Source organism: Nelusetta ayraudi, unplaced genomic scaffold, assembly GCF_046127955.1.
Source record: "Nelusetta ayraudi isolate G7.1 ecotype Tasmania unplaced genomic scaffold, CSIRO-AGI_Nayr_v1 ptg000063l, whole genome shotgun sequence".
NCBI lineage: Eukaryota > Metazoa > Chordata > Actinopteri > Tetraodontiformes > Monacanthidae > Nelusetta > Nelusetta ayraudi.
The window spans coordinates 4169182-4190628 of NW_027466113.1; the positions used below are offsets into that span (position 1 = coordinate 4169182).

The 21447-nt window shown below is 46.2% G+C and overlaps 2 protein-coding genes across 3 annotated transcripts; both read left to right on the top strand.

Annotated features, from left to right (window-relative positions):
- The first annotated feature begins 134 nt into the window (after positions 1-134).
- Positions 135-7976, top strand: u2af2a (U2 small nuclear RNA auxiliary factor 2a). Of its 2 annotated transcripts, none has more exons than XM_076040872.1 (13): positions 135-733; positions 1859-2000; positions 2258-2287; positions 3247-3282; positions 3536-3639; positions 3765-3916; positions 4016-4132; positions 4227-4383; positions 4490-4569; positions 4763-4885; positions 5057-5143; positions 5315-5563; positions 6090-7976. In XM_076040872.1, exons 1-13 carry the CDS (start codon positions 685-687, stop codon positions 6222-6224), a joined length of 1461 nt encoding a protein of 486 aa, XP_075896987.1. In that variant the 5' UTR covers positions 135-684; the 3' UTR covers positions 6225-7976. The 2 variants fall into 2 exon arrangements, with proteins under 2 accessions (XP_075896987.1, XP_075896988.1); XM_076040873.1 differs by having other exon boundaries at positions 136-733; positions 4227-4365.
- A 2684-nt stretch (positions 7977-10660) lies between these two features.
- cacng6b (calcium channel, voltage-dependent, gamma subunit 6b) lies at positions 10661-19386 on the top strand. The gene is made up of 5 exons (XM_076041127.1): positions 10661-10732; positions 12898-13504; positions 16507-16581; positions 17698-17835; positions 17939-19386. Exons 2-5 carry the CDS (start codon positions 13132-13134, stop codon positions 18157-18159), a joined length of 807 nt encoding a protein of 268 aa, XP_075897242.1. The 5' UTR covers positions 10661-10732; positions 12898-13131; the 3' UTR covers positions 18160-19386.
- Positions 19387-21447: the final 2061 nt, after the last annotated feature.

Here is a 21447-nt window from a genome sequence, read left to right on the forward strand (position 1 = left end):
GTAAATTAAACGAATTAAAAACAAGGAAACAATTTCCCTCACGAGATGGATAAAGCAAATTAAACGAATTAAAAAACGTTAGTTAGATTTACACTGCAAGGCCACTGGAGAGTCTTTCGTTACCGGAAATCGGTCAACTTATCAACTTCCGGTGTCACGGGGTACCTGGGAGACGGAGCAAAAGAAGCGGGCATAGCGAAGTCTTTTGTTTTCGCTGGACTTTAGACCTTACTAAGCCTATTCGTTTGACTTATAACGTCAAACGCCTATGATTAGTGGGATGTTGTCCACCTGAGGTTTGCATTTGGCTTCGAAAATATTCTTAATTCATTATTTTCTTACCAGCGTGCTAACTTGTGCTGGCTAGCGGTGTGTGGAGGCCTAGATTTCTTTTGGACTTTGCTGCTAGCGAGTTAGCCCCCGTTAGCAGGCTAACTCACGCGAACACGTTTTCTTTTTCAGTGATTACGTTTTTTGCGGCGTAAACGCATACTGCACAGCCAATATTTGTTCTAGTTAACGATTTTTGATGGTGCGGTTTTAACGCTGTTGGACAGTTCGAGAAAATCCAGCTAGTCGAGCTAAAAACAAAGCTCTTGTGTTATAAAAGTGTTCACTTTTAGCTAGCTCAAGCTAGCCACCTCCTTGAGTCGCCGAGAGCGTATTAGCTTCCAACTCGGAGAGATGTCGGACTTCGACGAATTTGAAAGGCAGCTTTCGGAAAACAAACAAGGTAAACTGATTCTTTTCACACCACTAACCCGAAAAGTTAACGGAACTTTGCATTTTACGGCGTAGTCGTTTAGTCCGCTCTGAATGTGTCGATGTATTGGAATATGACAAGCTACATCGTTAGCACTGTTAGACGCTGTCGGTGGTGTTATAACGGAGTGGTGGGAAGATGGTGTTTTGTAGCGACTCTGTGAACCCTATACGTTTTTGCGTGATTATTATTAATTAAAAAAAAATATTATAATGATCATTATTGCTTTTAAGTGATGTAGTGATGTTCACGTTGGTTATCGTCTCCGTCCTAGTTGCCCAATGACTGTGGCTGCTGATATTCATTCATTCTGGCTTCTACGCCCATTGAACCTCTGCACTGGTTACTTTTCCCACTCCACTTTATCGCATCACCATCGTTTAAAAACCAAACAAACACTCAAATTGTTACAAGTTTAGTTGTAAAATGAAACGTCAATGCAACATTAGCTTTTATTAAAACATTTTTTTATTATTATTTTAATGTGTTACCATTTAGCGTAACACTGTTCAAACGCCTGTGGTCTTATTATGAAGTAGTTACCGTTTTAAGTTTTCTATGGAGTGAAGGAATGGCAAACATTGAATGATAATAGTTATTTTAGAAGATAGTCTAGAACCAAAAATGCTCTATGAATTTAATTTCAGTGATATAACTCATAATGTTGCAGCATGTGCGAAAAGTGACCAAGGTTTGTGTTGAAACAGTTTCGCCATGCTTGCTGTCCGCTTCTCCCTTTGCATGGAGTGACAACTCGGCTTTTACACACAACATTTAAAACTCTGGAGCATGCACAGTCTTGCCACCAAGTTGGGCACATATGTCTCTCCTGCCACTTGTGGTGACATTGAGGTTTTTGTTAAACTGAAGACCCCATTACATCTCTGCGTTCAAGATTCACGTTTTTGCATAATTAAGATATAGAATTTTTACATTACTCGTTCATCCATTCATCTTTTCAATTATCTGCCTGCAAAAGTCTTATTTGTTGGTATTTCTAAGGAGGTATTTAATCAATAACACTTCATTTTGTATTATATTATTATTACTATTTTTAAAATACTATTTTTCAAGCTATTACGCTGTATTTTGCAGCTGAAAGGGACAAGGAGAACCGCCATCACCGCCGATCCACCTCCCGCAGCCGCAGCAGAGACAGGAAAAGGAGGAGCAGAGACAGGGACAGACGCAGCAGAGACCGCGGTGCAGACAGTAAGGATCGCAGGCACCGGCGCAGGTTAGTATTTCCACCGCTTCACTCGAACCTGTAAGTCCATAAAATAATTTTTTTCCCCCCACATACGCATTTATGCTTATGCAGTATAAATGCATGTGGGTAGAAAAGCAACAAATGAACATCTCAAAGCTTACCCTCCCAAGCCAACTCCCGTTGGCCAACCAGTGGGAGGTTAGACTTGTGTTTTTAACTGCAACACTGATGGTGCATACAGAGAGTTGAGTTAAATTTCACCATGATTTAAATTTTTCTTCTAGGGCTGACGCTAAACCGGGACACACTGTTAGGTATGCAAAACTTCAGTACATGCTTACTAACCTAACCTGTTTTTGAAGATCCTTCCCAGAATGTAAAAACATAAATACATCCTGCTATTGTTATGTCATTGGCGCTCTTAGAAATGAGTTGTTTCATCATTAAAGTCTCATTAAAAAGTGAAAAAAAGATGTTAGACACGTGCAAAGATATAAAATCTAGTAGTATCTGAATTAGAGCGCTACGTTATACCCAACAATTCCTGCCTGATACATTAGAGCAACATGTGCAATTTTAGAGGATTGCTTGAACTGCAAGAATTTTCAAGTTACATGTACCATCCATTCATGCTTGTGTGGCAACATAAGTGTTCAGTAAACTGGATGGTGGCCAACTGTCTTGGCTGAGGTCAATGACCTGCGACTTGAGGCCTCATAATGAAGAGGAAAGAAAACATCGAGGGGAGGCATAAATGTACTCTGCTCCAGTAATTAAAGTCACTGCTCATATTGCCATCAAACTTGAGTTGGTTCGTGGTCAATATATCAACTGTAGCGTGTTGGGCTTCTCCCAATAAATGTACTTTTCCTTTGTCAGTGTCTGCACTGTCAGCTCACTCTCTGGATGCAGACCATTGGCTGCAGACCAAAAGCAAAGAGGCATTGGCACTGAATTATGTGGTGTTTTTGTATTAATCATAAGACATACTGCCATCACGACCCTCAGCATGCCATCACCTTTTCCTCAACTAGCTCTAACTTGACTTGATGTGTACTAGTTGTAAAAGGTGGAATATTTTTCGTATTAAAGCCCGAAACACGTTTCTAATTAGAATTTGGGAACTGCTCGGATACCAAGGCACTAGACTGCAGTTTTGTTTGTGTTTTTTTTTTGGTCATGGAGATTTAGCCGCTTAATTGTGGAGTGGAACTGTTGCTCAATGTTATGGCTCATGTGAGAGAAATGTGAAACCCTTCCAATGTCATTTCAGCTCACCAACCAGCTTCCCCCCGGACAATGCTGGAAGGTAATACAGCAAACCAACACAAGCCAGTGTGTGCATTGTAGCAGCAACTGCACCCCAGCGACCGACCTTTTCAATTGCAAACACTCACAGACACCATGCACTGTGTGAATAGTGGGGTTTTATAGCTGTGCTATTGTTCTTACCAACATGTTGGCAGTCTTGAAACAATTGATGGAAAAAATATTGGTATTTTGCATAAAGATATATTTATGAAAGACATATAACATATATATATTTTTCTTGTTACTTGCAGCCGCTCCCCTCATCGTGAGAAGAAGAAGAAGGTGAAGAAATACTGGGATGTTCCTCCGCCGGGTTTTGAGCACATCACTCCCATGCAGTACAAAGCCATGCAAGGTGATCATCTGAAATGTCTCTATTATTCCAAACTGTGTTGAGAAGGAAGCTCAACATCAAACCGGTTCTCCACACTGGTAAAGTGTCTTTAATGAGAGTTTTTACTTTCCTTTCTCCCCCTCCAGCTGCGGGACAGATTCCAGCCACAGCCCTCCTGCCCACCATGACTCCTGATGGCCTGGCTGTCACACCCACCCCAGTACCAGTCGTGGGCAGTCAGATGACCCGGCAGGCCCGTCGGCTGTACGTCGGCAACATCCCGTTTGGTATCACAGAGGTTCGTGCGTGCAAGAAAAATTCCCACGTCACGTCTTACAACCGTTTCCCGTCTGTCTGGTCGACGACTTTGTCCATTCACTCCATCTCTCCTGTGTAGGAGTCTATGATGGACTTCTTCAATGCCCAAATGCGCCTGGGTGGCCTCACTCAGGCCCCCGGGAACCCAGTTCTTGCTGTGCAGATCAACCAAGACAAGAATTTTGCCTTCCTTGAGGTTGGACAGTGTGCTCTGAAACTGCTGGTTCTGCTGTGATCGTGGCTCTGCCTCGGGTTCGGTGTCTCACTTTGGTGTTTTTTCCCCTGTAAAGTTTCGTTCAGTGGACGAAACGACACAGGCAATGGCCTTCGATGGCATCATCTTCCAGGGCCAAAGCCTCAAGATCCGCCGCCCCCACGATTACCAGCCGCTGCCTGGCATGAGCGAGAACCCTAGTGTCTATGTGCCTGGTACAAAGACGATTCATGGTTTTTAACTTTTCAGTATCTGTGACAAAATTCTCAAGTATATAACCCAGTCTTTATGTCATTCAGTGGTCACATTTGCGATTGTTTTCCCGGTCAAAAACTGCAGGTGTGGTGTCCACGGTGGTGCCCGACTCGGCTCACAAACTCTTTATTGGCGGCCTGCCAAACTACCTGAATGATGACCAGGTCAGTATTTCACTTTTAAAGACCTGAACTTCCAAAATATTATTTTTAATCACACTCTAGATGCTTATTAGTAATGTATGGTTTTCTTTTCATTTCTTCTCATTTGCTGATACGCAAAACATAAAGTGTTTCTTTTTAAATGTCCCACAGTTTTTTATGCTTGTTTTTTTGACCTCAACTTTTTGTGTTCCAGGTGAAGGAGCTGCTGACATCATTTGGCCCCTTGAAAGCCTTCAACCTGGTGAAGGACAGTGCCACTGGCTTGTCTAAAGGATACGCCTTCTGCGAATATGTTGATGTCAACCTTAACGACCAGGTAAGGGGTCCAGTAGAGAAGAAGTGGTTGCAGGGCTCATGTGGATAATCAGTGTTTTTTTTAACTTTGTGTTTAGACTGGGATGATGACGGAATGCTTACTTGTCGCAGCACTTTAAAGAATGTTTTTTGATTATTATTTTTTTTTCCTTCCACCTTGCTGTCGTTGTAGGCTATAGCTGGGCTGAATGGTATGCAGCTTGGTGACAAGAAGCTCCTGGTGCAGAGAGCCAGCGTGGGATCCAAGAATGCAACTCTGGTGAGCGTCCATGACCTGCGACACATCACTGCAGCCACTTTCCAAGCAGCTAAGACTGAAGGGCTAATAACTAGACTTGGACATTGTTTGTTAAACACTTCTTGTGAAGAGCATCTACTAACTGAAGCCTTTTTTCCTGTTGTTTTTCTCTATTCCTCCTGGTCCCTCCAGACCAGTATAAACCAGACCCCAGTCACGCTGCAGGTCCCCGGCCTGAACAGCTCTGTGACCCAGATGGGCGGCCTGCCCACCGAGGTCCTGTGTCTAATGAACATGGTGGCCCCGGAGGAGCTGCTGGATGACGAGGAGTACGAGGAGATTGTGGAGGACGTCAGGGACGAGTGCAGCAAGTACGGCCAGGTCAAGAGCATTGAGATCCCCCGACCTGTGGACGGCCTGGAGGTGCCCGGCACTGGCAAGGTAGGAAGGCAGTGAAACCTTTGACTCCTCGGGTATCTTTTCACCTTATGCATGAACGATCATTACTTGAGATGCAAATTATTGATTCATTCATTAATCGTTAGTTGATTGACCTTATCGATCGATTAACGATTAATCGGTAAGCTGCGATTTTTTTCCTTAGAACCCAAATTTCCCAATGAAAAATGTGTAAGGAACACATTATTTAACCCTTAAATAATATTGAGTGTCCAATGTGACCTCTGAACATTTATCCTGACTTTAAGTTGACTTCTAATGGCTCACATTAAAAAGTAACTTTTTCTAGGTATATTATGACCTTCACAGTATCTACAAGTGAATTGCTTTTTCCTGCCACTACACTGTTATCATGATATTAACTACCCGTGGAAAAAATGTTCAATTAATTGCGACTAATTTAATTTAATTGATTATATTCTTATTCAACAGTTAATCAATAATATATTGTCAATATCCTTTAATCATTGCATTTTTTTAAATTATTATTTTTATTCGTCTTTTGCAGATCTTTGTGGAGTTCATGTCCGTTTTTGACTCCCAGAAGGCCATGCAGGGGCTGACAGGACGCAAGTTTGCCAACAGGGTGGTGGTGACCAAATACTGCGATCCAGATGCTTATCACCGCCGGGACTTCTGGTAGAAGAGTCGCAATAGGGGAGGGGAGGGACGGGAGGAGGGAGGACGGGGAGGGACTTTGTGCTACCCTGCTACCCAAATCAGCCCCCCTGCATTGATTTGCAGCCAATGCGCTAAGATTTGAAACTACAAACCATTCGACAGTGGCTTTGATGAAGACATCCGGTTAAGACCCGTGGGAAATGTGAAGCTGTGAAAGCAAATGATTGGAAACAGACAGGAAGACCGAGTGTCTCTCCGGGGGCTGACTTGCATGGCCAAGGAGTAGCCGGGCGGGTGGGTCGGGGTGTCAGTGATTTTTGAGAAATGTGTGTAATATGGGGGATCTGGGCGCTGGGGGTTTTGGTGGGTGGGGAGGGATGGCAAACAATTTTTATACTTAGTCAGACAAGGATGTCATTCTGGGTGGGAGGGGGGTGCCACACCTGAAGGTTTGTATTTAAATGGAGCTAGCCTGTTTTCAGTACATTAGGAAGGAGTTACAGTAGGGAACTAACTGGACTATCCTGACTGAGAGGAGGGGGTCGAGGGAACCAAAGTGTTTGTTTGTGAGCTGAAGGGAGGGGGGGACGTAGGCCAGGAGGAGTGAATATCAGCGAAGCAGAAGATGAAGTGTAGCTGTTCTGTCAACTTGAGTTCTGCCTGCAGCTTTAGACAAAGTGAAAGGAAAAGTCCTCATTTATTTTTATTTTTTTTGGTTTGGATTCAATTATTTGTAAGTCTTTGTGTTCCTGCATTTACTTCAGACTACTACTACCCCCCCCCCCCCCCCCCCTCAGGATGAGTGTCCGAGAATCTGTTGTCTAATTGGACTCTATATGAATGTTAACTGTACGTGTTCCAAATACTGTGTGTAGCTTCACTGATCTGTTTCGGCTGTACTATCACCTTGCATTCAGGCCATAGAATAACACAAACTGCAGAAAAGAACATTTTGATTTGTCTTCTTTTCTTTTTTTTATATACATATTTTTTTTCCTGCATTTTCTTCACGTCCATTTTGTGACACTTTTAACAAGGCCGTTCTTTTGTCTCAGCAGATTTGATCTGGTTTAAATTCATTGTGTAATAAAGGAAGATGAGAAGAACAGATTTGGATTTAGCTATTTGTTCATCTTGTCCTTGCCAAGAAGCCTCAATGATCGTACAATTAGATCCTAATTTGTTAAAGAAAAACAAAAAGGCCGTCCCTCTTGATCAAAAATTTCCTTAGATGATTTACTGTCACTTTTGTTTTGTTTTTTTAGTAGCTCTGAGTCCATCCGTTGTTCCTCCACTGTTCCCGACCTGTGCGTCACGTCTGTGACAAGACCAAATATACACAATTACCAATTTAACAGCAGAGGGAAGCAAAAAAAAACAACCAAACGTCTCTGCTCGCACCAGTCCACCGACATCGGTCAAAAATCTGCTTTCCTTCTCATCTCCTTCACCCTGCTCACATGTTTCTCCGAGGACCACGTGTTCACACTGTACAGGCTTGACACCGCTTTCACCTTGACACCCTGGGTTACTTACGACGGCGCTGATGCAGGATTGTGTCTGTGATATCAGAATTTGTGACTTCCTTACTCTCTGAAACTTGCTTTCTTGTTGTCACTGTCAACTCTTTTGGGTTTTTTTTTCTCTGTGGAAGAAAATTTGTGATTTCTTTGAATGATTTTAACCTTAAGCCACGCCAGGTTTTTGTAAGAGCAAGTCTTTCATTTTGTCCAACTTGTTTTCCGATGTTGATTAAAAACTCAATTTACCTGGGTTTCTCTTCTCCGTGCTCCTTCTCTTCTGCGCGCACACTGACTCACCAACCCCACTGCACCGCGAAGATCTTCACCCTTGCAGCGATGGAGGCGGAGCAGATTAGTCTCACTCATTTTAATGGCCCCTGCAGTTGCGGTTCTGCCCAAACGATGGCGCTGTTTTACACTTTTCCCCCCAAAAAAGGAAAAACCCGCTGCTTCGAATTCATTGTGTAACAAGCTCATTGCGGCGTACGCAACACAGCGTATTGCTATATACATGAATGAGTCACAATTGCGTTCTAATAGCAGTTTCCCTCTCTCGGTAGCATCTCCACGTGTGTGTGTGTTTTTTTTTTAAACACCTATAATCCGTGCGACGCGCTCAGGATCCGCACGCATGAAGGATGGTGAATATATGCTCCTCCTCTCGTGATGAGCGCAAGACTCCAGCCACGGTCATTGTCATTCCGGCCAGTGCCTCGCACATTGATCCTCATCCACAGAGGTGGAACACTGCAGCAGAGGCGCAGGGCAGGCGGGGGAGGAGGTGCGGAGCCGGGGGGGGGGGGGGGCTCTCCTGAGTCAAAGGCGTTGGAAACGGCGGTCAAGGTTTACCGCTGGTGCAGAAAACATCAGGGTTGCGCGAGATAAACATAACACAAAAAGTAAGGAAATTTGTGTTTGCTAGATTATTTCTTTGTTGTAACAATGCTTCTTGGAAATGTATCTTATATTGTTGGACAGCCTGTTTGTTCCTCTTTTAAATGGTGCCACGATTGGAAGGAACAGGCATTTGTGGGGTTAGCGGCAGAGCTAAAAGTGGACTCTTGTTTGGTGGATCGGATGATTTAAATTTGAAGAAACAAAACATTGGCAACCAACAATTTGTTCATTTAACAAACAGCAGCCTCAGTAGTGTGTGGAAGAACCCTAACCCTACACAGGCGCCTGATTGGCAGCACCTGGGGAAACCAGAAGCTCAAAACAAGGGTCAATAGCAACAGCAGAATCAGCTGTTTGACTCGGCAGAGATGTGTCACATTTTTCAGGGGCGCAACCCAGGTACTTGTCTCTGCTGCTCACCCCACAAATTCATCTTCCTTCCAAGTGTGGCACCATTTAAAAGGGGAATAAACAGGCTTTTAAATGATATAAGATTTATTTCCAAGAAGCATTGCTGCAACAAAGAAATAATCTAGCAAACACAAATTCCCTTACTTTTTGTGTTATGTTCAGTTGATTGATTCAGGCAGAGCTGCTGGTGAAGAACATCACAAGCTAGTTCATATTTAAAGAACCTTATCACTCACCTTCTCAATCAACTCTCTAAGTCCCCCTGGTGATGGGTGGTGCAAGCGCGTTTTTTTTTTTTTTTTTTGCGCATGGCTGCATGCATGCGTGTGCGCCTTCAGCGCGTTGGAGCATAAATCAGCGCTGCTGACAGTCGCCCCCATCTCATGTGATGCGGAGACGAGAGCGACCGCATCGGCAGACTGTAGATTATTGATGGGCCTCCGACCAGCTGCGGACTTGCCGCCATACATCTAGCGCCTTGTGAGGTGGGCAGGCCTGTGTAATTAGTGGGCAAGTCACTTTTAAGGCCGCGCATGCACACACATGTGTAGAGACGCTGACACGTTATGTTGTTCCATCCTGCGGGTGAATTTATCACGGCTGTCTGTCTCAGCAGTCCTGCCTGTGGAGGAGTTCAGCTGTGGGACACTGATGGCATAGATACTGAAGAAAATTCAGTTTCTCGTCTGCACAATCAATCATCAGTAAATCAGCTCATGAAATAGTAGTCAGAATAAAGAATCTGAGGTAATAAATAGTAAAAAAAAAAAAAAAAAAAAAAAAAAAGACTAGTTGACCATCACTGGTTGTTTTGTCTCTTCTGTCAACTGGCCCCCTCCTCTGTCTCTGTGTCCCCCTCCCTCCCTCTTCCTAGTTGAACCTGGCTGGCCTCTGGGCTTGGGCCCTGCTCTCCCTCTTCCGTCCCTGCCACGTCTGTAACCTAAACTGTGGAGGGGGCCAGTGAAAGGCGGCTGGGCCCAGCACCAGGAAAACTTTCCACCATGGAGGAGAAGCTTGGCTGGATTGCACTCACCCAGAGGAGTGAGCCAGAGGCGGGTGAGTCCCGACGAACCTGCTTCATTCAGCTCCACATCTGCACCACTGCAAATAAAAAAGAAGAAAATAATAATAAAAAAAAATAATAATAATGTTAAACTTTTTCGTCTCCAGTCCTGTCACCCTGCCCCGTCTTTGCACATTATGCTGCAGTAAAACCACAACCAGGGGCTCCTACCTCTCCCTTACTTTATGTCATTAACAGGTGGCAGTCCAAAATAGACACACACACACACACACACACACACACACACACACACACACACACACACACACACAGCCATAGTCTGAGCCAGGGGTATGCTTTTCATCAGCCTTCTGTCATGTGAGCAGACCCCCCTCCCCCTTTTATCTCCCCCTCCCTCAACCCCCCACCCCCCACCCATTGATTCAAGGTGTCAAACATGTGTTGCGGCATGAATGGACTGTTGTTGGGCGCCGGTTGTCGGTCGCGGTGGTGCAAACAGACACATTTAATCATCGGCCACCAAACAGGGTGCAGCCCACTACTCCCTTGTTACGCTCATTTTCCACACCGGCCCCTCCCCACCCTCCCCCTCTCGCTCGGCCACCAGCTCTCTCTCCTTTTAAGTTTTGTGTGCCTCAAACTCCTGGACCGAGCAACAACACACACAGCAAACAGGTCAGAATCTGCTTTTTTTGTGAGTTCTGTATGTGCGTGTGTGTGTATTCTGTGAACCTTGTGTGATTACATAAATTGACTGGCTTTGGGCTAAATATTAGAGACTTAAAACACACTCTGCACAAGGGGTGCATTTCACGTTCCAGCTGCGTAACTGGAAGTCGGCGGCTGCAACATGAATGTAAACAACATTCATGTCACAGATTCAGGCTTGTTCCGAGTCAGTCTGCGGTCATGTTTGCATTATACATTACCTCCAAAGTTTAGGACTAAAATAATTTGAATGTATGTGGAAGCAAAGGGAGATAAACAGTTTTGCAGCGTTCAGTCGAATCACATGATTTTTTAAATTTTATTTTTACATGGAGTTTACGCTTTAATTGTGGCATTTTGAAATTTTAAGTTCCACAAAAGTAAAGGTACAAGTGCCGTGTGCATTAATCCAGAAAAAGTGTTTCATTACATAAAAATATGAGTTAAAATCAGCATCTTTGCAGATATTTTCTCTCCTGTTATTTATGCCTTTGATCATGCGTAGTACTTTTATTCTTTTATGCACTTTATTTCAGAATCCTAATGTTCCTTCCACACAAAACCAGATGTTTTATCATCGAAAAATAGTGATTTTGAGTGATAGTGATAGTGATTTTCATTTGGTTTTGCATTTTTGATAGAAAAGCAGCCAAAGTTCTGTCTTCCACTTCTTCCTACGTGGTCACTTGGCTGCTGACAGGCTCCTAAATGGTTTTACTTAACACGGTGTGCGGCCGCCGGTGACACCGATACGCTTCAGAGCCTCATGGTTGATGTGTGCGCGTGTGTGTGTGTGTGTGTGTGTGTGTGTGTGTGTGTGTGTGTGTGTTTGAGCACCTATATAAAACCCCTGATGCCGTCAGCACAAAGCTCTGAATTAAGTGATCCACCAACTTTGCTCGCCTCCCACCTGCTGAGCTGCTGGACTCTTGCTGGCGGCAGAGTTGATGACTTTCCCGCTGGAGGGGCTCAGGAGTCAATTATCACCCGTCGTCATGACGCCTGTGGCATCGGTGTTGATGCCGCTCTCGGAAACCCCTTGGAGAAGGGGTGGAGTGGGGGGGGGGGGTTCTGTAAGCTGCCCTCTCCCAACCTCCCTCTCACACACACACACACACACACACACACACACACGCACATGCACACGCACACGGATTGTATAGCTTCCCAGTGCGATATGGCAGAGTTTGCTGGTGTACATTATGTCACAAGGGGTGGAAGGTATTTGTGGCAGCCTGTTAGCATCGGAGGGGCTCTGGCTTTAAGCTGGGCGGGGGAGGGGCTTATCTGCTGAAGAATCACGATTTATCGCGATTCATAATCTATCTATCACGATTCATAGTCTATTGGAACATAAAGTCCCAATAGAATTCGTAATTGGCCTCGCCCTTTGTGATTGTATTGGCAGCTTTGTTCTGGTGTTGGGGATGGTTGTCTGCTTTGAAGCAGACAACCAACTCCGGGTGCCAGCGGGCGATATGGTTCCTCGTGTTCGACATGTTCCCACAGTATTTGTTCAAACAGTGTGACTTTCGTTGAGTTTCCCCTCAACCTCGTAAAACCCAAAATACTGCCACATGCTGGCTTTAAATCCCAATGGAACTGGTCAAGTTTATTTTTTGGTCATCTTTAATGCCGTGTGTGTCGGTGTCTGGTTTCATGAGTTGGTTTGGATCTGCGTGCGCGTGTGTCTCAAGTGCATCACCTTAAACGGTCCGCTACAACGCTCTAGTGCAGTCGCACATGAGTTTTGGCCTTGTTAAAAAAAATCGTGTGTGTGAATCGATTCCTAATTGGCAATGTCATAATTGCGATTAATCTAAGAATCATTTTTTCCCAGCCCTAGTCCTAACTGGTGCCGCAGTCTTCTTCCTCCCCTCATCCCCTCCCACCAACTCATCCAGCTCGATTGTTTCTTCATCTGAAGCAAAGATCTGAGAAAGAAAAAAAAATGCCATATGGCTTCAAACTGTTGTCGGCGTAGCTTTTTAAGGGAGGGATTGACTGTGCATGCTGATAAAGCTGCTGGACGTTAAATTGTGCGGCGCTCATAGAAAAAGGATTTTCCTGTGTTGGAGGAGCGCACGGCGGCAGCTCTTTCATCTCTGCGTTTCATCTTGTGTGTTTCACAGGAGTGGATGGAAAGCAGGCGACCGACTGCTCCCCTTGTCTTTGCCTCCGTCTCCACCGATGGGTTGTTGCTCCACTTATATCACTGTTTAATCAAACCACTGCAGCCCCTTGTTCGGTTATACGCACTCGATTCTCTGCTTTCTGGCTAACATTTATCAACTCGGGTAACATTTTTCAATGCTTAGCTCAGTTTCTAAGCGCCAGCAGTCTTTAACTTGATTGGCCGATGCTCTATGAGCATGTGGTCAAACTACTTTGTGCAGCAGGATGAGGAGGGTCGCGTGGGGGTGGCGGGGGCGGGGCAGCCGGGCGGCCTGGGTGGAGTCAAGGCCGGGCGGGGGCAGAGGAGGAGCCACAAGATGAGCGACAGCCTGGAGGGGAAGATCAAGCTGGCCTTCTTCCTGTCCATCGTGGGCGTGACCCTGAGCGTGCTGGGCATGGGCACTGAGTTCTGGGTGGAGCTGGCGCCGCCCAAGAGCCTCGGCGGCAACGGCACCACCTGCCAGGTGGCCCATCACGGCCTGTGGAAGGGCTGCGTCCGCACCCTATGGGTGGCCGACATCCACCCTGACAGGAGCAGCTGCGGCCCCGCAGAACTTCCAGGAGGTGAGACCTGGAGGGCTGTGTGGGGGTGACCGTGTGCACGTGTGTGTGCGTGTGTGCGCGCGTTTTTGCATCTGCAGTGGTGTTTACGTGCCTTGCTACTCTTTGTGTGTGTGTGTGTGTGTGTGTGTGTGTGTGTGTGTGTGTGTGTGCGCTGTCTGTCTGTCTGCAATTGTGTGTGTGTGTGTCTGCAATTGTGATGACATGCCTCGCTGCTCTGCATGTGTGTGTGTGTGTGTGTGTGTCTACAATTGCGTGTCTCTGTGTGTATTCTGTGTGGAGCAGGTGAGGTTTCCGCCGGGCACGTTTCCTGTTTTCTTTCTGCGACTGTCTGCTCGCGTCTGCTTCTCGGCGAGGGCGACCTGGCCAGCCGGGTTCGACCCGGGGGGGGCGACAGCCCTCCACACCTGCCTCACCGCACCATTGAGGTGGGCGAGCAGAGACCGCGGCGTCAGGAGATGTTTCGGGGATCTGGGCAGGGGCGTCGAAAGGTGTTTGTGCGATTGTTGGGAGTAAAAAAATATCTGTGAGAGCGCTATTGTTTGACGTGGAAACAAACCAGGAGGGGGGGGGGGGTTACCAGCTGGATTTGTGGGGTGGGGTGGGGTGGGGGCCACGCTGACATCTCACTGGTAACATGTCCAAGTTGGATGAATCACTTCCATCTAACCGGCGCATGTTGTTTCTCTTCCAAATACATACATATATGTGTATATAAATATACATAAACATTTACATATATATATATATATATATATATATATATATATATATATATATATATATATATATATATATATATATATATATATATATATATATATATTTATACACACACACACACACACACACACACACACACACACACACACAAATATACATATCTTAGGGCTATCAGTCGACTCAAATTTGTAACCGTGATTAATCGCATTAGTGTCCTGAGTTAACTCGCAATTGATCGCTTGCGATTTTCGTAGGCCTCTGTTGTGAACCAGGCGTTAATCGCACGTTAAAAATAAAGTAGTGCAGTTCAAAGGAGTAAGTTAACGCGTTAACTTGGACAGCCCTACATTCATAGATCCATTCATACATACATTCGAACGCCGGATGTCTCACACAGGCAGAAAAATCCATGCCGCTACCCGCGCAGCCCCGGATGGAAGAGGGATGGAGGAGAGATGGAGGAGGGATGGAGCGATGGAGGGCTGTGCGTTTGAAGCCGCCCGCACAACATATGTATCTGGGTCATCCTACAGATAATGTGCAAATTGAATCGTTGAAGGAACGCAACGCTGGGGAAATGAGAGCGCGACCGCGGTAAAGCTGCTAGCGTTGTTACGGGGAGCGTGGAGGCGTGGGGGTGAACGCCGATATACATGTATATATATTTCAATATCCTATCCGCTGGTGTCACATTATCTTCAGCTATCAAACACACTGGCGCTGGCTAAACGTCTCGTCCTGCAGGGGGCAGGTCACTTCAGCGCCATCCTGCTAATATTATTCTCCCATCAGTGCATTCCATCAGGGTTAAAGGTCACCCTGGTGCTAATCCCTGTTTTTTCACGTCCCAAGAGGAGTCGTGTCTTGCAATGCAGATCAGATACATTATCTCTCTCTCTCTCTCTCTCTCTCTCTCTCTCTCTCTCTCTCTCTCTCTCTATATATATATATATATATATATATATATATATATATATATATATATATATATATATTTTTTTTTTTTTTAAATGTGAATGTGTAGATACGTCTAATTCGCAAGTGAGCAACTGTGGAAAGATGCCTGTTGCATGATGGGACTTTAATATTTGCTTATTCTCAACCAGGTGAGAGAGAGAGAAGGCCCCCACTAACCTTCCCACAATCTCTCCCATGTGTCCAATGCTGATGCTGTGCCCGTCATCTTAAGATCATCCATCCGTCTCCTCTCAACAATAACAACAACAACAACAATAATATAATAATAATAATTATAATAATAATAATAATAATGATGGGAGATTGGGTGGAGGCAAAAAAACCCGAAACCCAATAACAAAACACTTGACTGCGTCAATGCAACGTGTTAACAGCGACAACTACAGCAACAAAATGCTGCTGCTGCTGCTGCTGCTGCTGCTGCTGCTGCTGCCTGGCCGGTGAATTGTGTGTCAGCTCTCCGTGAAAGACGCTGCCAAACGTGATCAGGTGGCGGCGGCGGCGAGTGGCTGCGGCGGAGCTGCATCTGGGACCAGGGGAGGCGAAGATTCAGTGGGTGAAAGTCGTCACTATGCACTCGCCAAGCCAAGAGGAATCTGACTAGTTCACAGTTTTTTATCTAAATATAGAGGAGGGGGTGGGGGTGGGGGGTGGGTGAGGATGGGTGAGGGGGACAGACGGTAATGCAGTATTAACCAGCCCCTCTGCGTTTCCTCCTCTACGCCTCCCTCCTGACATTTCCTGCTCCTCTCACCTCCTTCTCCATCTGTGGCTCCGCTCCTCCTCCCCTCCTCCGCTGCTCCTCCTCCCCTCTTCCTCCCCCCTCTCTGCAATCTCATCCTCTGCGCCTCTTTGCGTGTTTCCTGACACCCCCCCGAACCCCCCACTCCTTCCTCTGCAGCCACACACCCCCTCTCCACCCCCATCCCCACTGCCTCATCATCTCTACCTCTCCCCTCTCCACCGTCCAACTCCGGTGCTCTGCTGCCGTCTCTCACCCTCTCTGGCAGCACCATATGTGCAGTGCTGGCCAGTGAGCCTCTGTGTGTGTGTGTGTGTGTGTGTGTGTGTGTGGGTTTGAATTGGTGTGTGTCTCTGCATATTCCAGCTAATGCTCCACACTCGGATATAAATAGGAATAATGCCTGGAAGGAGAGGGTGCATGGATGCACATAGGATGCGCATAGCAGAAAACCAGCAGCCAGTGCACATGCGCTTCCTTCCTGCGTGCGCGCGTGTGTGTGTGTGTGTGTGTGTGTCTGTGCAGACGCGTCTGATCTCCTCCTTTATCTCTTAACCTACAGATTCCAACTGCACCTACTTCAAATTCTTCACCTCTGGGGAGAACGCCGTCATCTTCAAGAAGACAACCAATAAGAGTGAGACAGCGAGCTTCTCCCCCCTCATACATACATACATACATACATACATGCATACATACATACATACATGCATATATGGGTACATACACTTGGCTCCAATCAAGATGTTCACTGGGGTGTTCACAGAGGAGTCGGTCACTTGCCAGCCAGCTACGGCTGCACCACTGAGACACACTGCGTCACCACGTTACATCACATGGTGGTCACACTCTGACTATTCCAAATTCCAAAATAACAATTGCACCAAAATTCAGCCAGTGTGCAGTAACAAGCTTAATTTTCCTTGTTTGCCACTCAGATCACATTTCAGAGCTGCGCTGATACTCGACGTCTCACTTTTAGCATCTTGCTAATAGAGCTCCGGCTAAGTCCTGCGGTTTCCGACTGAATACCTGCCAGGTTCACGTAATTCTACTCCTCACGGTTGTGTTCACTGCTTGTCTTTATTCCATGATCCTACTCGCTTATTATCGTCTTCTCCATCGCGTCTGTAAATTGAAAGACTTTTAAATCAATTACTTTACTTTGCGCCAGCTCTCTTGACACAGAAATTAGCCGACCCTTGTACGCTTTTGAGAGCGCTGCAGTCGCTCCCTAATTGAAAAGCCTCTGTGGACGCAGCCGTCTCACTGGGCAACAAAACAAAATACCTTCAGTGCTGCTGCTTTTCATTCCTCTCACCTCCCGCCTGACTTCCAGCCGCTGACAACAAAGCCTCTTAAATCTTCAACGTGTTGTTTTGATAAATAAAATAACAAAAACAATGACGCGGGCACGTTTGCGTGTGTGTGTGTGTGTGTGTGTGTGTGTGTGTGTGTGTGTGTGTGTGTGTGTGTGTGTGTACACGAGCCGTCTCTTGGCGCCAGCAGTTGTGAATCATCTCTCGACTCGCACCTTTTCAGGTGTCGGCTGCCAAGACTGACCGAGGTTGAAACGGGAAAAGAGGAAAACGGAGCCCGATTGGTTCTTTTGTTTCGACCAAATATCGAGTTGAACCGAACCAAAGCCCAGTGAAGCTGCCAGAGTGGGCGTGGCCAGACTCCTTACTTACTAAATTGCTGCTTGATGACTGCGCTCCCTTCTCCGCCCTCCCTCCCGCACCCTCCCCTGTAGATCTGAACCTGACCGCAGCCGTGCTGGCCCTTCTCAGTCTGACCATGATGGCCATGGGCTCCATCTGCATCGCCATGTCCCTCAGCAAGGGGGTGCCCTTCTTCCTCAAGCCCGCCTCCTTCTGTTTCATCCTATCAGGTGCAACCGCACGTCGCCATGTTCTTGCGGAAAAGGGCGAAATGATTCTCACCCTTTCCCCTTCCATTTCTGTTTGAATTCCCTCCCCTCCCCCCACCGCTAGGCGTCCTGGTTCTCCTCTCCGTGCTGGTCTTCCACCAGTCGGTGCTTGCGCTGCTCTCCAGCGACCACCAGGTGCCGCTGCACCACGAACTGTCCTGGTCGGTGGCCTGCGTGGGCCCGGCGGGGGCCATCCTGGTGGTGGGGGGGGTTCTCTTTGCCCTGCTCACGCTTCCCTTCAGCCCCTGGGAGAAATGCTTGCCGCACAAGAACAGCGCCACCTAGCGTCACGGTGTCGTCAGAGCTGTGCGACGCTCTTCTTAAGGTCTGAAGTTCCGGATCAAAGTGACTTTGCTGTTTTCCGGGCGACGCCTTTTTTAGTTTTTTAATTTTTTTTTTTTTTTTGAGGAGTCGTGCTGTAGATTTGGAAAGCACCAACAGAATTTAGCAGTGTGTTAACGAGGCCTCCAACATTTCAACGTTCCTTTTGGTGAAAAATCAGAGCGAAACTGACGCTGAGAGGCGTTCTAGGCTGTGTGCTGCCGTAGATATTTATCTGTTGCTGCACAGCCACAAGCGGATATAGACTTTCTGCCAGCAGAAAGCAAGCTAGTGAAAAGTTTTTCGACGTTGTAACACATTTCAGTTTTTAATATTTTGTAGTTTTGTGTTATTTTACGATAGGGAAGCTCTTATTTTGCAGGGTGTCACCTTGAAGGAAAACTTGTTTTAATCAGAGTTCCCATATTCATGACTTTATTCACCGTACAGCACAAAATTTAAGTCCTTCAAGAAGATTTCAAAAATGTTGACGTTGGTCATCAAAAACCCTTTAGGAACAATTCCGAAATTTGAATTTCACCATGAACGTGTGACTTAAGGGTTTTCGTCTCATGTTTGGTGATGACATGAAAGTGATCTGACTTCCTTTTGTGGCCTTTCGTATTTTACTGGTTCACTCAGTTACCAAAACATAAACATGATTGATCTGAAGTCTGAATTGATCATAAGAATGATCTACAAAATTCTGAATGGATTAGATAGAAAGAAAAAAAAAAAGGTAAGAAAGTCAATTTAAATTTGCTCTTTTATTCCCACTTGCTTGTGATGTCCTTTGTTGTCAAACAAAAACTTTGAGCTCTTCAGTATTTATGATTTTGCCACTGTTTTGGTGCGCACAGCTTCACTATGCCAGATATGTTTTGAATGCGCTACATTTTCAAATGAACTGCAAGAAGCTGTTTTTAAATGCAATTTTGTATATCATAGTTTTGGACACACTTTTCAGGATCTCTTTTGAAACTGATTGTCTTTATATTTTGTTAAAAAAAACAACAAAAAAAAACGTGTCTCCTGTATCGTTGCTGCATTTGTTCCTTCACCATAGTTTGTAATATATGGCTCTTGTCTTCCGGCTGCTGTTTCACATGGTGAGCGCTTTGTTTTTTGTTTCACTACATCACTCTGGGTCACTCGTTTGCTCGTCATTAAAAAAAGTGACTCGACGTTTAACGGCGGCAGCTTTTTTTAATTTTTATTATTTATTTTTATGACTGTGGTGACACACCGCCCGCACTCAAAGCTGACATTCAACTGCAGTGTGACTCCGAACCTCGTTGCCAAACAATCCCCCTCCCGCCCCCTCCCCCAAAAAAAACACCCTGCTCCTCTATAATTAGGCTAGGACTCATCCTAATGCATTTCACTGCAGAGGTTGGGAAACCTTACCCTTGAATTTCAACTATGTTCCCCTGCAGCAAATCCTCATACTCGTGTGCCCTCTCTCCCTCCCTTCTCCGCTCGTCCACCCCCGACCTCGGAGCGTCGCTTTTTTTTTTTTTCACCCTAGTGGCCCCCAAGGACAGCGAGCCGTCAGCGGTGCGGTTCTGCCATCTCTGTCCAGCCGTCCGACCGCAGACAAGAGCGTTGTCCACATCAGAGAGGCCGTAATAAGCGCCTCTTTATGCTGGCCCTGTGTGAGGAGGTGTGGGAGGGTGGCTGACTGGCATCCAGACAGTCAGTGACACCAGCCAGCACACTTCACCTGCACTTGTGTAGCACACACACACACACACACACAGGCGCACGCATTCTTGCACCTCCGGGTGGGCAGTAACTGAATACAGCGGACACACAACCCCAGTTGTATATATAGCTGTTAATACCCCCGCTGAAACAAGCTCTCTGCGCCCACTAGCAGCATGTTTACAGATGGAATTGGGCTTCCAGGAATTCCTGATTAACGGACCGTGGAAGTTCTCGAAAGTTGGGGGGCTGGGGAGGGGGGTGATATCATAACTGTTACTATTAGAGATTTATTGGCAACGGTGCAAACACACCTTAATCTGTTTTACACTCGAAATAGTCCCACTGGAGCGACCGACAACCTCATCCCTTTTCCTGGAACCCCCTTATTACCGGATTATCTCATTGTCAGGGGTGTGTAAGTAGAGTAGAAATAAAGTAGAAATGCGTTGTTACTGTACTTGTTTAGATTTTCCCCCACGGACCACCACCAAGATCACCACATGGAACATCAGAACCATATTTGAGTCCGAGAAGACGTCCCAGGTTGCACAGTAGACAAGAAATGACAACATCCCTCGCTTAGGACTGTGTGAGACAAGGTGGCTACAAGCAGGAAAGATGAGACTATCATCAGGGTTGAGGAAGTTGTCCTTATGCTAGCTTCAGAGGCACAGCGCCCCCTCATATGCTGGGAACCGGTGAACTCAAGAATCATCAGTGCCCAATTTGCCACGCAGAATGAGAACATCAAGCGGATTACCATTCAGTGCTACACTCTGACCAATTATGCCATAGAGGAGAAGAAGAGACGACCAGCTAAAGAGGGTTGTGGACAGAGTCAGAGGAAAACATGTCTCTATTTTCACGGGTGACTTCAATGCTGAGATCGGAGCTGACAACGGCTATGAAGACTTCATGGACACACGGGATGGGACGGATGAATAAGAATGGAAAAAAGGTTTGCAGGACCTGTGCTCCCTTAATCATGCTGCTCTTGGTACCAGGCAGGTACCGGTTCCATCATATTGGAAAGAATGAAAGCATCGGCTGATCCCCTGCTCCAAGACCAACAGGCAGGCTTACGGATCCTGTACAGACCAGATAGTCACTCATTCAACAGAATGGGAACCCCCCACCCCCTCCGCTTAGATAAACTTCATACACAACGAAAAAGCATTTGACATTGTTGACAGAGAGACCTTGTGGAAACTGCTGAGGCACGATGGTACACCAACAAAGATCATCTCCCCGATCCAAAACATCTACCAGGGAATGTCTTGCAGGGTCTTACACGCAGGCCAGTTGTCAGAGAGTTTTAAGGTCAACGCTGGAGTTCTGCAGGGATGCCTACTATCGCCCTTCATGTTCCTCCTAGTCATTGACTGGATCATTAAGACCACCACATGTAGCCTTGCGATGAACTGGCGACTTGTTCAGGGTATACCCTGCCTTCGCCATATGATAGCTGGGAGAGGCTCCAGCAGACCGCGGTGACCCTGAGCTCAGGAAGAAGTGGGTATTGAAAATGGATGGATGGATGGACAT